Here is a 15,331-nt window from a genome sequence, read left to right on the forward strand (position 1 = left end):
CACTGTGTAGAAGGCATGGATCCCGCACCTGAAGTTGTATTTAATACTAATATTCAATTTCCTATCAGTATGTTCAGCATCTTCAACAATAACATGGACATTGTGGGATTGAGTGCACCCTCAGCAAATCTGGAGATGATACGAAGCTGAGTAGAGCCATTGACACAGCTGAAGGACTGAGAGTATTGTAAGACTGGTAAAACACTGGAAAAGGTTGCCCAGAGAGGCTGTACCCACATCTCTGGGAACATTCATTCAGTTTGCAAAGGGCCCTAAACACCTGCTGGCAATTGAAGGTGTCCCTGCTTATTGCAGGGCAGTAGGTCTAGATGACCTTTAAAGACTTCTTTCAATCCTGACTAGTCTGATTTTATGATTTCCACAACTTTAGGAAGACTAAAACTGTATAACAAAACAGAGTACAGCTATGTTGTAACTTTATGTGCTGAGCTTGTGTTTCAGTTTATGGCCAATGCTCCTTTTCCTGTCCCTGGACACCAAAGAGTCTGGCACCATCCTTTGGCACCTGCCTTTGAGATATTCATATGCACTAATGAGATTTCCTCTCACAAAGCTGTGGATGACTCATGCTATACTTAGACTTGAATGCACTAATGCTGGCTTAACCTAGCGCACAAAATAAGAATAACTGCATGTCAGACTAAGATGCAGTTGTGGGAGACCTTTTTGAGCTTCTTCGGAGAAGACGAGCTGCCTGGAAGGAGATTGTAGCAAGGTCAGCCTCCTCTCCCATGCAACAAAGGACACAGTGAGAGGAAATGGTTTAATGTGCGTGGAGAGGTTTTGGCTGCCCAGTAGGAAACTTTTTTTCCACAGAAAGAGTGACCAGGTATTGAAATGGGCTGCCTAGGGAGGGTGTGGAATCACTGTCCCTGGAAGTGTTTAAGAAAAGACTGGACGTGCCATGGGGTGGTTGACAGGGTCATAGTTTGAACTTGGTGATCTCAGAGGTCTTTTCAACCTAAATGATTCTGTGATTCTGAGCTAAGGGATCATTAAACCCACATGGTATGGCCTCCCACTCCTAAGAGGAAGCAAGATTCATAAATGCTCATGGTTAAAAGGAACAACAAAAGTTAACAGGGTCAGCAAATAATCAGAAAGTTTATTAGTAAATTACATACTCAGCATGGAAGCTGGCATTTTCATCCTTGACCTACTATATAAGCACAAGGCAATGGGTTTTAGATAAAGAAGTAGTGTGAAAGGCAAGACAGAGAGGAAGAGGTGAGCTAAAGAGGAGGCGAGAGAAAGAGAGAAAAAGAAGAGATCAGCACTCCTGGTTCCAGGATTGATCCTGCTGAAGGAATGTCAGTCCTGGTTCCAGCACTGATCCAGCTGCAGGGATGTCAGTCCTGGTTCCAGGATTGATCCCGCTGAAGGAATGTCAGTCCTGGTTCCAGCACTGATCCAGCTGCAGGGATATCAGTCCTGGTTCCAGCACTGATCCAGCTGCAGGGATGTCAGTCCTGGTTCCAGCACTGATCCAGCTGCAGGGATATCTGTGCTGGTGTCAGAATCCATCCAGCTGAAGGGATGTCTGTGCTGGCGTCAGAATCGACCCAGCTGCATCCATCCAGCCAACAGGATATCCTCTGGCATTGGGGGATACTTTCTGTGGCCTGACTTCCACGCCCTGACGTGTGTCTCACTTTCTACGCAGTCAGTTATCATGGGCAGTCTGTTCTTTGGGACTGTTTATGGAAATGAGACAGAGGGCTTTGGGGATCTTGGGTGCTCTGTGTTCCTCTCCATAGTCCATACCCCACTTCTTGGCCTCCTCCCTGCGCCTGCCGTGTGCAGTGTTGTGCTCACCTCCGGGGTCGATAAGAAGGCTTTTTTTCCCGGAAGAACACGCTGCCAAAGGTCCGCACGGACACCTCACGTCTCCGGTTCCGCCTCACGGACTCCCGCGGGCGCGGCCCGCCCGGGCCCGGCCGGCAGCGGAGCTGGCGCACGGACTGCGCACGCGCCCGGGACACTCCTCCGCGCCCCCAGGGGGCGCCCTCGCCCGCCCTCCCGCGGCGCCGGACGCCCCGCCCCGGGCCGGGCAAGCGGAGCGCCACCATTGGCCAGCGCCCCCGGCCCCGCCCCCCGGCGGTCACGCGCGCGGCCTCACCGCGGCCGGAAGTGCCGAGGCGGGCGGCGGCTCCGGGTGCGCTCCCGCTGGAGCGGCCTGAGCGCGGCCCCTCCCGCTCCTCTCCCGCTCCCCGCGGCCCCGCCGGGCTCCCTCAGCCACCCGCGCCATGCACCCGCGGCGCCCCGACGGCTTCGACGGCTTCGGCTACGGTGGGGTCGGCCGCGACGAACTGGGCCCCGGCTCCAGGCCCTCCGGCAGCGGCTCGGAGCTGGGCTCCTGGGTGACCAGCCCGCCCGACATCCCCGGCAGCCGCAACCTGCACTGGGGCGAGAAGACGCCGCCGTACGGGGCTGGGACCCCGCCTGGCGGCGCCGGCCCCAACGAGGAGGCCAACCTCGGCGCGGGCGGCCCCCGTGCCGGTAAGGGAGGGCCCGGCCTGGGCTCGCCCGGGGGCGGCCGCCGCCGCTCGCCGCGCCCGGTGCCGCTGAACCCCGCTGCCCCGCCGCGGGCAGTGACCCGCCGGGCAAGGGCGGGCGGGCCTGAGCTGCGCCACCCGGCCCGCCCAGCGCTGGCGGTGCTGAAGCGCCGCGGGAAGAAGAACACGGAGTGCTCTGTTGAACACTCGCTGCCTGTTGCGCTCCAGCACTGTGCAGCTCCATTCAAGTGTGATTTGAGAGTGCCAGAACGCGCCCCGCAGCTTCTCGTTAGGCAGTATGCAGTCAGCTTGCTCCTCATTGCCCGTGTAGACAATCTCCTGCAGAAACACCCCGCCTTCTTCAAGGGCAGGAAGTGCTTTTGCCTCTTGGAGTGCTGCGTTATTGTGGTCGTGGTGTTGCAGACTGCGTGGTTTCTGTCGGGTTTAAAACATGAGCTGCTGACGTAAACTTTCCCCCTTCATGCGTGATAGCTAGGGAACTGTGGGACTTGTAGGATTTAAGGAAGCAACTGAGTACAAGGCTTTTTTCGGTAATTGCTGGGAAATTGAGTATAAGTCTCTATACATAAAGTCATTTTAGATCTTCTCGAAGTTGAGGTGAATTAAGGCAAACTTGCTCTATCTAGGGTACTGTATGTTGTTTTCTTTAAATAAAAGGAGCAGGTTGTAGACACTTGAGTATCAAAAAATCTCTGAAATAGTAATTTACCTGAAATCTAATTATATTAGTAGGCAAGTCTTTCTTTTCTGAGCTGCCGTGCAGTATCATTATTTAGGTCTTACAAAGAGTACCGCCTTTAGCTGGACTCCATCCATGCATGCACTGGTTGAAGCACTATTAAGTATCCTTGCATAGCTGGACACTGCATTTTTTCCCCTGTCTGCATGTGGAGGGTGTGTTCATTCTGCACTTAGGAACACTGATAAGGAGTTGCTGTAATCACTGAAGATAGTATCTTACCATTTTTAGGAGGGCTGCCACATTTGTGTGGAGCCCCACTGAAGTTACTGACTTCATCCATGCCTTCAGACTGCGTGCACAATGAAGCTTGTAGGCTGAGCATTGACTTTAAAATGCCTTTATTGTTCTGATGCTCATCTTAAAATCACTTCTGATAATTCCCAATGTGCAAATGTCTGTCTGGTTGCAGGCGACAGAGAGCTGAATTAATTACTTCTGTAATTCTCCAATTTGGAGAATTTAGATTTTTGCAAAGGACTGGAGATAAACAACTGGCTTGAAAATTTGCTTTGTGCTGATGTTTGTTACTTCATCTGTGTTTTTTTGTATAACTTCACACAAGATTTTGCCTTTTTATACTGTTTTTGCAGTATTTTCACCTCAATTACCTAAATTTATGTTTCAGAATTACTGCAAACTCACGCATGCTAAATCTTTCAGTAGTTGGTTTCAGCTGGCAAAATACTCTCTGTTTTACTGTTCATTTTCTCTCTTCTTTTTTTGGCTGTAAGAAAAGCATAATTTTATATATAAGAGTATGTACAAACTTAAATGCAGTCCAAAGTGCAAATATTCCTGGGGGAATATTTTTTTTATATCTTCTGTTGCTCAACTGCCATAAGTATTGTAGTTTAGTGCTTGTAATTTTTTGATGGAAGTACAGGATTCAAACTAGTTTTTCAGATCCTGTGCACGTCATTGTCTCTATTTTGTGATTATCACTGCCGTATCATCTGGTTTTGTTTTGGGTTTTTTCTTGTTTTTCAGAACAATTGAACAGATTTGCTGGCTTTGGTATTGGCCTTGCAAGGTAAGAGATGTGTTCGGTGACAAAGGGGTTGTAAAACTCATATTTGTCTTATAAACCCTACATACACCTCTATATTATGTTTTTATTCCGATAGCCATAAGATGAAGTTGAAATGTATTTAGAAACCTATTACCCCCATTTAAGTTTCTGTTTTCTTTAACTGTTGCCAAAAATATGTGAATGTAAGAAACAGTTTTTCATTTGGAATGCCCAGGATGTTTGTACCCATCCAAGTAATCTGAAAGTAACACCAGAAAACTTCTTTGACATTTGCAACTTTTATTAATATTTCTAGGCGATACAAATGTTTCCTAAGAAAGTGAAAATGTCTTCAAGTGTATTACCAAAGTATCCTCAGACCATAATGTTCATCTAACCAAGTGGTCTGAAGGCCATTTCATTCTTTATGATGATGACCCTGATTATTGATAGTATTTTTGAAAAAGTGATAAATTATAAGATGCTGATGCCCAGGGAAGGTTTTACCTCTTTTGGTAGCAGCAAACTACAAATTAGATCAATAGTTACAAAACTGCAGTATTTTTCTGTGCCACTTGTTTATCGGGAGTTCAGAAACCTACCACAGATGATTCTGTAGCTTGGGGTGTTTGTAAAAATCCTGGATGTTCTACTTTTCTAATCCATGTCCAGGTTTGAACAATGCACAGATAGGTACTCTGATCACTCAGGCGCTTTGAGCTGAAATTAATATTCTATCTGAATGTCTGCAACCAGGAATTCTGCTTTGGAAGTGAGAACTTCCCTGTGAAGTCGTGATTGAGATATGAATTCTGTCAGTGGTTGGACAGTTGGTTTGGGTCAGCAGTGTTTTTGGTGAAACCTTCTCTGCCCTCCTAAGAGGAGTCTTGATTAATGCAGGATGCAGAATTAACATAAAACTGGGAACTAAACCTCTCATAATTGTAGTTGTGGTTTGTTTTGCACTGCAATACTCTGAGGAGGGCGAGATTAAGAAATTTAGTATTTTTTTTTGCTTATAAAAATATGTGCATATTACATATATATGGGGCTTTTTCACAATAAATGTATACATCAGATTTTATGTAACTTGTTTCTTGTGAGCCTGTTGGGTAACCATCAAAAACGTGGCCTATTAGTTCACTAGGAAATGTATTGCTTGTCTAAATACTGATCTGCTGCTGTTAGAGACAAATAACAAGTCTTTTCTAAGGAATTTTTAGTGGCTTCTTGTGCATTAAATACAATTTTGCTTTAAAGCCTGTTTACAGAAAATGTGTTGGCACATCCTTGCATTGTTCTACGTCGTCAATGTCAGGTATGTCTTTTATATTACCTATTCCAGTCAAAGCTCCTGTGTACTGTCATATCTCTGTATGAAAGTATGTATTATGGGAAGTTTTGCAATTTTTAGGAGGTCTCTGGTACATTAACAAATTTTTACTTGTAGAATACTTGTTTTCTAATCTGCAGTTTATTTTATTTGGAGAAATCTTGCTCATTTTTGTTTGGGCAGTGGAAAGCAAATTACAGCAAGTGTTTTGGGGTCTGCAGAGCAACTTTCACATCCCTGTTTGCAAGAAGAATGGTTTGAGCTGGTAAAATACTTTCTGTTTTACTGTTTCATAGGTTCCGATTTATGTATGGTTTATTGTTTAAACGTTCAGCATATGAATAGTTTAAAGGGCTGCCCTTTTCCCTAGATTTCAGTGAAAACTTACTCATATTTGTAGCTGATCTTTACAGAGATAAAATTCTTACATTTGAAATGCCTTTATCCTTCAGAGTTGTAGCATCTGCAAGTGTATTTTTAATGCAATTTATATTTTTAACAGGTTAACTATCATGCAAGGAATTATCATCTCACACCATTTACTGTTGTCAATATAATGTACTGCATCAATAAGACACAGGTTTGTATTTGGTGCCAGGCTGTATCTGGGCACTGAGGTCTCCTACAGCATGTATGTACATTGAAATCTCTGATTGTTTATATAGGTGGTGTTGGAAAGCATGGCTGTTATGAGGGTTTTTTATTTTTATGGCTACAGAAATGTGTCAAGAAGATCAAGTAAATAATTTTTTTTTTTTTCAGAAGTGCAGTACTTAGTGGGGAAAGATTTGTGGATGTTAGAAAGCAAAAAGTCCTTGGATTTTTTTTTTTTTCATTAGGTTTCTAAAAGATCATTAATCATTATGTGGATAAAATTATTGTTGTCCTTCCAAAGGTAGTACTTCCAATTCTGCAGGGGAATGGCAATCCATAAACTCAGATCAGAAGACAGGAAGAAATTCTTAATTCTGAATATCTTATGGATGTACTTTTGACATCTCAAGCTCATTTTGTCCATAAAAAGTGGTGTTAAGTTTATAATACAGAGTATTAACAGTTTGGGAGCCTCCAAAGTTATTGACAGATCTTTGAAATTATTGAAAAACAAAAACTTCTTCATTGATTAAAAAATGATCTGTTACCCGAGTATAATTACAAATTTCAACAGTAGAATTGTAGACCTGTGTGGTATGAATTTACTGAAATTTTTAAATTTGTTGGATATTTCAACATGCAGGGTCCAAGAGCTCTCTGGAAAGGAATGGGCAGCAGTTTCATTGTTCAGGGCATAACCCTGGGAACAGAAGGCATCATCAGTGAATTTACACCTTTGCCAAGGTATTGCATGGGTTTTTTTACCAAATTCTAACAAATCAATACGTTGTTGATTTTTTTTCAAAGTATTAGTAAGGCTTTTTGAAAAATACTACTTTATGAGAACAACCAGACATTAAATAGGTATTTCCAAACACAGTGTGGTGGTCTTGGAAAAGACAGCCTTATAATCCATAAATACTGAGGGACTCTTTCTGAGAACTTTATTTGTTTGTGTCTGCTTACTTGTCTGACATAAAAATGCTGTGGCAAATTGGTCTTTGCTATTCAACTCTGTAATAAAATTTAAAAAAAAAATCATTGTTTTCTTCTTTTATTTAGGTTTTATTGCAAATACCATACCTAAGGTAAAAACTCCTGGTCTTACCAATCTAAATAGAGAAAACTTGCACAGCTAATGAGCTAGCCCTGACATTTTGTTGGATAGTTGCACTGTCCTTGGTAGGAGGGAGAACAGAATGGCCTGCATTAGTAAGTGGGAAGACATGGTAAATGAGCATCCATGTAACTGGCGGCTTTGTCTTCTGCCTGCCTTGACCAAGAGTTATATGTACCTTGTTCAGTATTCTCATAAAAAAGATGTTACCACTAAAAATAACTGACTTGATTTGAAGAGATACTCATCATTCTACACCACTGAGTCAAACTTCTGCTACAGAAGTTTAGTAATTTTTTACTAAAAATATTCAGGGCCATGGAAACTACCAGAGTTTAAAAAGAAGAAATGTGGTTAGGATGAATCCAATACTGTTATGATGCATGTATCCATATTAATAAAAGTAGACATTTGCAAGTTCAAAAGCATTAACAAAAGTATTTCATATTTAAATTGTATAGAGTGCGTATTTAAGGGTTTTGGTCAGTTCTGTTTCATAGGTAATTGAAATTTCCAGGCATGTGCTTTCCTCCAAGTGTGTTTTAGATACAGCTTCTAGGGTATGCTTAAGTTCATGAGATGTGATATAGTGTTTATATCTTCATTGTTCTGAATTTTCACAAATGTGAGCAATGTTTTTCTACTTGTGGGCCAGTTCAGTAGTTTGGAAAGTAAGCTGGTGCTTCTGCCAAAATAATCAAGCCTTTTTGCTGGAACCAGCTAATTTCTTCCTCTGTGGTACTCCCATCTTTGTGGAAACGCCATGTGTGAACAGTCAGGAAATTAACTGGACTGTGAAAGTGATCTGGCTAAAATGGTTTTCTCATACATGCACCACCCCACAACAGTTTCCTACTCAGTGGTCTCTCTTCTTTTTAGTGGTGGCTTGCATGTTTGGGTGGTCATGGGGAGGAGAAGGTTATTGCTTGTAGCAACAGTGCTGGCAAATCTGATTTGAAAGTATTTAACTGCATTATCAGGCTCCAAAGATCACAGAGAAGTGAAATGTCAATTCTAATTCTATGTTATAGTTACATGAAAGAAAGCTCCCTGTTTAGGAGAGGAGCCCAGAAATGAGTGTGAGCATTTTGTACTAGATAAACTTCTTACATAATTGTTCTTGCACTGCAGGGACAGTAATGCCTTGTGGATTGACAGATTAGGCTTTCACACATTAGTTTGACTGGTTTAATTTTCCACATCATTTAAGTATTATGGGTAAGTGGGTGTGATCCAAGTGTCTGAAGTATATAATGGTGAAAATGATCTTCTGTTCCTGTTCAGTGATTGACCTATGCATTTAAAATGTGATAGCTAGTAACAACATGCAATTCTTCAGAAAGTAAAATATTGCCTTTTTTGGATTAGAGTTATTTTAACTACAAGCAGTGTCTGATTGTGATTCCTGGACAGCACTTGAAGCTGAAAACTTTATAGATTGTTATTAAAAATGCAAAGTCTAGTATGCCCAGCACTTCAGACAAGTATCTGTACCTCAGAATACTGACCATATGCATTGTCAGTACATGTGGTATTTGAATGGTATCCTGAACTAGGTGGGTTTACATTTTCTGTCAAGTGGAATGTAAACATTTGCTGTTTGTATTTTGAAGTGTGTAACTAGAAATTCTACTTCAAGCAAATATTTTTTAATATCATCTTTATGTTAACTGCACAGGTTTTCTTCTTTTTTATCAGAATATGCTAAGGACTGGTCACAGGACAAAAAGCTTCAGTTATGTCTGTACGAAATTACTGTGCAACTTCTGGCCTGACCTCTTGTACTTGATTTTTTCTTATCTAACTCTGCCAGAATATGATTTCTCTTTTCTGGAAAGAAGCAACAACAGGGTGGATGCATACTAAAGAACAGAAGAGCACAACCAAACCAAAATTTCAGTAAATAAAAATGATTTATTGATAAAGTATGAAGACTTTAAAGTACTCCAGTTATCCCTGCAAATTGCTTTTAAGTGCTTGTACATAAGGTTGCTGAATTAATGCAGAACTGATTAAAGCCAGTTGCTGTGAGAGCTGCAAACATTTTATTAATTAATAACTGAAACCTTTTTTGATAGAACGTCTGACAGTCCCGAAAAACTACTAGAAGTTAAGCATGATTTACTAAATGTTTTGCTGTGTCTTTACAAAATGGGAAATACTTGAAGGCAAATAGTAGAACACCAATATGAAAACTGGCTGTTGACACCCATGGAAGAATTGTTTGGGCATTGCGTGTGGATGATTTTTCATATTGTGTTAAATTCTTCTCTTTTTAGAGAGCTTTCACATAAATGGAACCTCAAGCAGATAGGCGGACACCTTTTACTCAAAGGGTAAGTATAGCATGAGTCTTATGTCTTATTATCTAAACATAATAAAAGTACCAAATGGACATAAGTTTAGTCTGCTACTACGTTTTCTTGACAAGATGCTAACTACTTTTCAAATGCTGATTTTTTTGAACAATCTTGATTACATAAACCAGTTTCACAGGTTTTCTCATACTAGATCCCTGTGTCTATGGAGCTCAACTAAATTAAAAGATTATACTATTTTAGACCTTAATCAGTCTGGTCACATGGAAATAGAATTTAACTAAACTTTTGACTGAAGCTTATCTCAACTTGTTGACGTACATTTTAGTAACTGAGTTAGGCTTTGTTAATTTTCTCTCAGGGATAATTTGGTAGATAGCTTTGTCAATTTACAGGTGCTTGTTTGGCTGAAATTCTAGTATTGTCATTACATTAATTCTTATATTGTTGCTAATTTCTACAGGTTAACACATGTGATAGCAATGCCTTTTTATTCTGCGAGTCTGATTGAAACTGTACAGGTAACTTACATATATTTGGAATGTTGAAAAATAAACTGTTACTCTTTATAGATTAGATTATGTGGAGAGGTGAATCTTTGAATTCAGGTTTATGTTACAGTAGTTGCATTTGTTTTGCTTGAGGCTGCTTTTGACTTAGCTGAAATGGGTGAAATGAGGGGTATATTAATGTACTGTCTTAACTCTAAATCTAGAAAGGACATTTAATGTACATAGTTGGAATATATTGTATATTAAATGGGGACATGCTATATCTATGTGTTCCAGCAGATTAAACCTAAAGTTTTTCTCATGTAAGATTTTTAAACTTTGCCTTCCTAGCTATGTTGTTACTGTGACATCTGTCCCCTACAACAACTGTAAAGTTTTTTTCCAATAGTTCAATGGAGATTTTAAATGAAATACTCAATTCTACCCTCTCAGGATTGTTTTCATTCAATCAGCTTTTTACTTTTAATCTTCATCTACTTCTTCCTTAGCCACAAAAATTAAAATCTGGACCTGTCACTTAGCATACATCTTAGCTTGTTCTGTAACTGTGCAGGGTAGCCCATAGCACTGTGTTGCAGACTGCCTGTCAGTGAGGTGTTGTATCTCTTTCTGGAGAAAGGCAAGGGTTAGCTATGCAGAAATGGTCCAGGGTAATTCTCTCAGACCTCTGTGTATAATGACTTGCTCTTAGATGACATTAAAGAGTCTCTGTGCAGCTAATGGAGCTCTTTCTGTGGAGTGAGCTCTCATCTGGAGGGTGCAGGATAGTTACTCTTGTCTCTGAGTCATCAAAATAATAATTTTCACTCGAAGCATGGGCAAGTTGTAAGTACCGTCAATTCTGGTTTGCTGGTGTATGTTTTCAAAATGGTGCTTTTTCTGAGGAGAAGGCTGTCTTCTGCAGTTTCTTAGTTTCAGCACATACTTTAGAGGCATGGAATCTATAAGGGGCAGGATTCTACTGTGGGCAGACAATCCAAGCTGAAATGAGCCAGAAGGTACTAGGAGAGCTGTTCTCTCTGAACTGGCTGGATTTACAGGACAAGTGAGATTAAGCATCTGTGCAGGGAGAGTTACAGAAAGACTCCCAACAGCAAACTCACTTCCTCTGAAGATACTCTGTATTTTAGAAACCTCTTTCTTCATGGGATCTCTGGTTTGGGGAATATTTGGGAGACTTAGCTGGTGTCATAATGGGAACCTGGCTGGAACTCAAATTCCTAATTTCTGGGGAATGGCTCTACCCTAAGCATGCCATAATTTTGGAACTAGAAACAGTGGTGGAACACTGTTAATGTTTCTGGAGTTCATAGCAGGACACAGAATGGAATGTTATAGCTTACTACTTGTATTTTTTGCATTACCTGTGTTGGTGGACATGGGTAAATTTTTTAGTAGTAAAAGAGAACATGATTTAGAACCTGTCTTCTGTCTGTAAAATAAGTATGAAGTTTCTTTGCTAGAAAGCAACTTAATAGGAAAATAATAAAAAAACCAAAAAAGCATCTCTCTTTTGGCCTTTTGGGTAGGTGATCATCTCTGTAATGGATTGGTTATGAAAGTTCCACTGAGATCTGAGGATTTTAAGATTAGTAATTTCAGCTGTATGCAAGTATTTTAGTGAATAAGTACAAGTTTGTCTGTGTGTGTATATATGGTGTATGAAATATGTTCTTGAGTTCTTGGAAACATCATCATAAGTTTATGAGAAACACAGCAGAGGTAATGGTAGCATTTGTGGAGATTTTTATACTGTACTAATCAGTGCAGGGGAGCAACTTGGCTTGCCAGGTTTGCGTTACATTCCTGGGCTGCAAGAAGACAATGACCAATAACAAACCAAAAAAGTTGAAGATGTTTGGATTTCCTACTAGCCAATTTATATTGACTTTGACTGTCTTAATTCTGATAAATCATGCTGCTCAACAGTATCTGTTTGACACTTACCCAGGTAAATTCACTTCATCAAAATAGCTGGAAATGGTAGGAATTTGTTGCCCTCACATTTGTTCGTCATTAGCATCTCAAACCTCATGGTGGCGCGTTAGGCCAAAGCAGGAGTGGTTTTGAAGTGCCAGTGACTGTAGTGATGTAGAGCAGAAGAGGAGTCAGGTAGGGGTTGTCTTGCTTAACTTGTAGTTTAAGTCAGCAGCAACATTATGTTCTCAGGAATTTAAACTTGTTTCTCTCTCACACAGAAAAAAAACATGAAGGCTCTGCAGGCTGTTTAATATTTCCTCAAAATACTGAGGAATATTCTGGTCATTTATTCTGGTGTGAGGTCAGGACATAGACCACATGGACTCAGAGACTTGGACATTTAGGAGAACACTAAAATCTTGAATTTGGATGTAAACCACATGATAAAACACTGGAGTATAGCCATTCATGGGGAAACAATGTTTTTAGCTTAATCATACACTCACAGGTGGATTGTAACTGAGTAAATAATTACTACAGGATTTGTATTTTCAGCACATGAATAGAATAATTATCTCTTCACTAAGAGACAACATGGGTAAAGAATACTACTTTAGATGCATATAATGCCATGATAATATTCACAACTGAACCCATTAAATTCATGTCAAAAATGACCTTTCAACACTACTTATGGAAGTCTTTACTATATAGATTCAAGTTCAAAGGTAATACTCATAGTCTTTAAAGTAAAGGAATTTTGAATTAAATAGGTACTTCCTGGCATTTTTCTCCAGATGTAGTAATTTTAAGTTCCTGACTGTTTTGCATTCTGATACTTTCAGCAGTAGGCTGAAAACTGCATTTCTTTGGTAGAAACACAGATAACTGCAACGTACATTAAAAAACCCTTACCTCTTTAAGATGGGTTCGTTCTTTAAAAAGAAGCTTAATTGAATGCTGTAAAGAGTGTTATAACAAGGGACTTTAATTTGTACAGCTGTGTAGACATAATAGCATGCAACTGTTTAACTCTTAAAAAGTTCAGCAGTGAAGTGTCAGAGTGGATGTCAGGATGATTTTGAAGTGCTCAGCACGAGTTGTAACTGCTTCTTTGTACTTGTAGAGTGAAATCATTCGAGACAATCCTGGTATCCTGGACTGTGTGAAAGAAGGAATTGGCAGAGTTGTAGGCTTGGGAGTACCCCATAGCAAGCGTCTTCTTCCTCTGATGGTCCTGACTTTTCCCACTGCTCTACACGGAGTTCTTCACTACGTCATCAGTTCCATCGTCCGGAAGCTTGTCATGTTTTTTTTGAAAAGGGATAATTCCCACAGCCTTCCATCTGAGAGCTCCACTTCTGTGCAGAGCATGCTGGATGCGTATTTTCCAGAACTTATTGCTAGCTTTGCTGCTAGCCTTTGTGCTGATGTCATGCTTTACCCGCTGGAAACAGTTTTGCACCGCCTTCATATTCAAGGGACACGCACAATAATTGACAATACAGACCTTGGCTATGAAGTGCTTCCAATCAATACTCAGTATGAGGGAATGAAAGACTGCATAAATACTATAAAACGTGAAGAAGGAATGCAAGGTTTTTATAAAGGATTTGGAGCTGTTATAGTACAGTATACCTTGCATATGGCAGTTTTACAGCTTACCAAAATTATTTACTCAACACTGCTTCAAAATGTTTCTTAATCTGTCCAGGTCTGAATCTAGCACATTGGACATGATTGACTTGCTAACCTAGTATTGTTCAAATGGCTTAGAAAATGAACTTTGGGGAATCCACTCTGTGGATTCTCCTTACACTGTAGAACAACTTGTATGAAAAATGGGGATATGGTTTCCAAAGTGTAATTAAAAAAGGACTGTTTAAAAATTACAGACACAAATTGAATATGTCATATGCAGTCATACAAAGGGGATCAGATTTCACATATGATTGCATTGAGGATTTACTCTTCCTCTTGCCAGTTCACTGACATAAGGAATGGATATTAATTGTTAAGTATCTGTTTTATGAGCATCACATCTGATATTTAATATGGACTGTTAGCCAGTTGAAAGGAATTTATTTTCTTAAGTTATAACGACTTGCAGTTAGGAGACTGATGGCTTTACTGGTCTTTTAAAAATGTTTCCAACTTACTGTTAATGGAACTGAGAGTAAAACAGCAACTGTAAAAGTGACTTAAGTAGACTTAAGTGTTATCATTTACAGGTATATAGAGGACTTGTTTTGCTGTAGTGTGGCAGAAGATGACAAATGGGATTCTCTTGCTTTGTATAAAAACAATGAAAAATGGGTGTGGGACAAAGCTGCACAGAATGCAAATTTGGGTGTCTTGCAGTTTGTTTGCAAGGCTTACAATAACTGTGTGAATCAAGCAAAATAGAAACTGATGTGTGCATGTGTAAGTGCCATTTTTAGTTGACTTTCCACTGACAACTTCAGGGTTTAGTTTTACTCTAATGTTCCATATGAGAATATAATAATAATGCAAATCTGTGAATGTAGTAGTGTAGTGGTGTTCAAAGTGTACATAAAGCCTAAGAAAACAATTGGCTGTTCATAGAGTTTTTATTTTGTTATATTGGAGGGGTGTGTATAAAATTGTCTCCTTAACTATTTAGCACTGATGTCTGTAATTTGAAATCTCTGATAGTTTAAATACTTTGTGGAGCAGAGCTAAGTCTGTTTATGTACAAGGGAACCACTGAAATAATTTTTGCCCTCTCCCCTTTCATACTCGGCCTGAAAATGATTTTTAATAATTCTAAATAACCTAGTCCTTGGTTTCATCAGTAAATGTGGAGGCTGGGAGATGGTTCTTACAAATAAAACAAGCATGTGGAAAGTTACTGCCGGTGCTTCTCTCCCTGACGCCCTTCTTCAGCCCCGGCTAGCTCTTCTGGGGAGAGGTGCGGGCAGGTTTCTAGCGCTTCCCGCTTGGACCCTCGCGGGCTTTGGGAAGCGCTATCAGAATTCCAGAGAGCAGCCAGCGACCCCACGGCGAATTACAAAGAGAGTCTTTCTCTGGGGGTGAATTCCGTTTATTGTAATCCAACGGGGAATACAATAACTCGAAGGGGGCCAGGCGTGCTGTGCCGGTGTACGCCGGAAAGGCGTGGGCAAGGCGGAACGCGCTGGAGCCATCCAGAAGAAAGCGCGAAATGAACTGCGCAAACAAACTAAATACGGAATGGGGGAAAACCGAACAGCCAATGGGGTAAAACTG

General features: G+C 40.6%; 1 protein-coding gene across 2 annotated transcripts; it reads left to right on the plus strand.

Moving 5' to 3' along the window:
• The first annotated feature begins 2,267 nt into the window (after positions 1–2,267).
• SLC25A46 (solute carrier family 25 member 46) lies at positions 2,268–14,954 on the plus strand. Of its 2 annotated transcripts, XM_030259029.4 has the most exons (8): positions 2,268–2,520; positions 4,267–4,309; positions 5,549–5,606; positions 6,124–6,201; positions 6,859–6,959; positions 9,612–9,668; positions 10,114–10,171; positions 13,209–14,954. In XM_030259029.4, the coding sequence occupies exons 1-8, from the start codon at positions 2,268–2,270 to the stop codon at positions 13,785–13,787; spliced, it is 1,227 nt and encodes a 408-aa protein (XP_030114889.3). In that variant the 3' UTR covers positions 13,788–14,954. The 2 variants fall into 2 exon arrangements, with proteins under 2 accessions (XP_030114889.3, XP_072777828.1); XM_072921727.1 differs by lacking the exon at positions 6,124–6,201.
• Positions 14,955–15,331: the final 377 nt, after the last annotated feature.

This window comes from Taeniopygia guttata, chromosome Z (assembly GCF_048771995.1).
Source record: "Taeniopygia guttata chromosome Z, bTaeGut7.mat, whole genome shotgun sequence".
NCBI classification, from domain to species: domain Eukaryota; kingdom Metazoa; phylum Chordata; class Aves; order Passeriformes; family Estrildidae; genus Taeniopygia; species Taeniopygia guttata.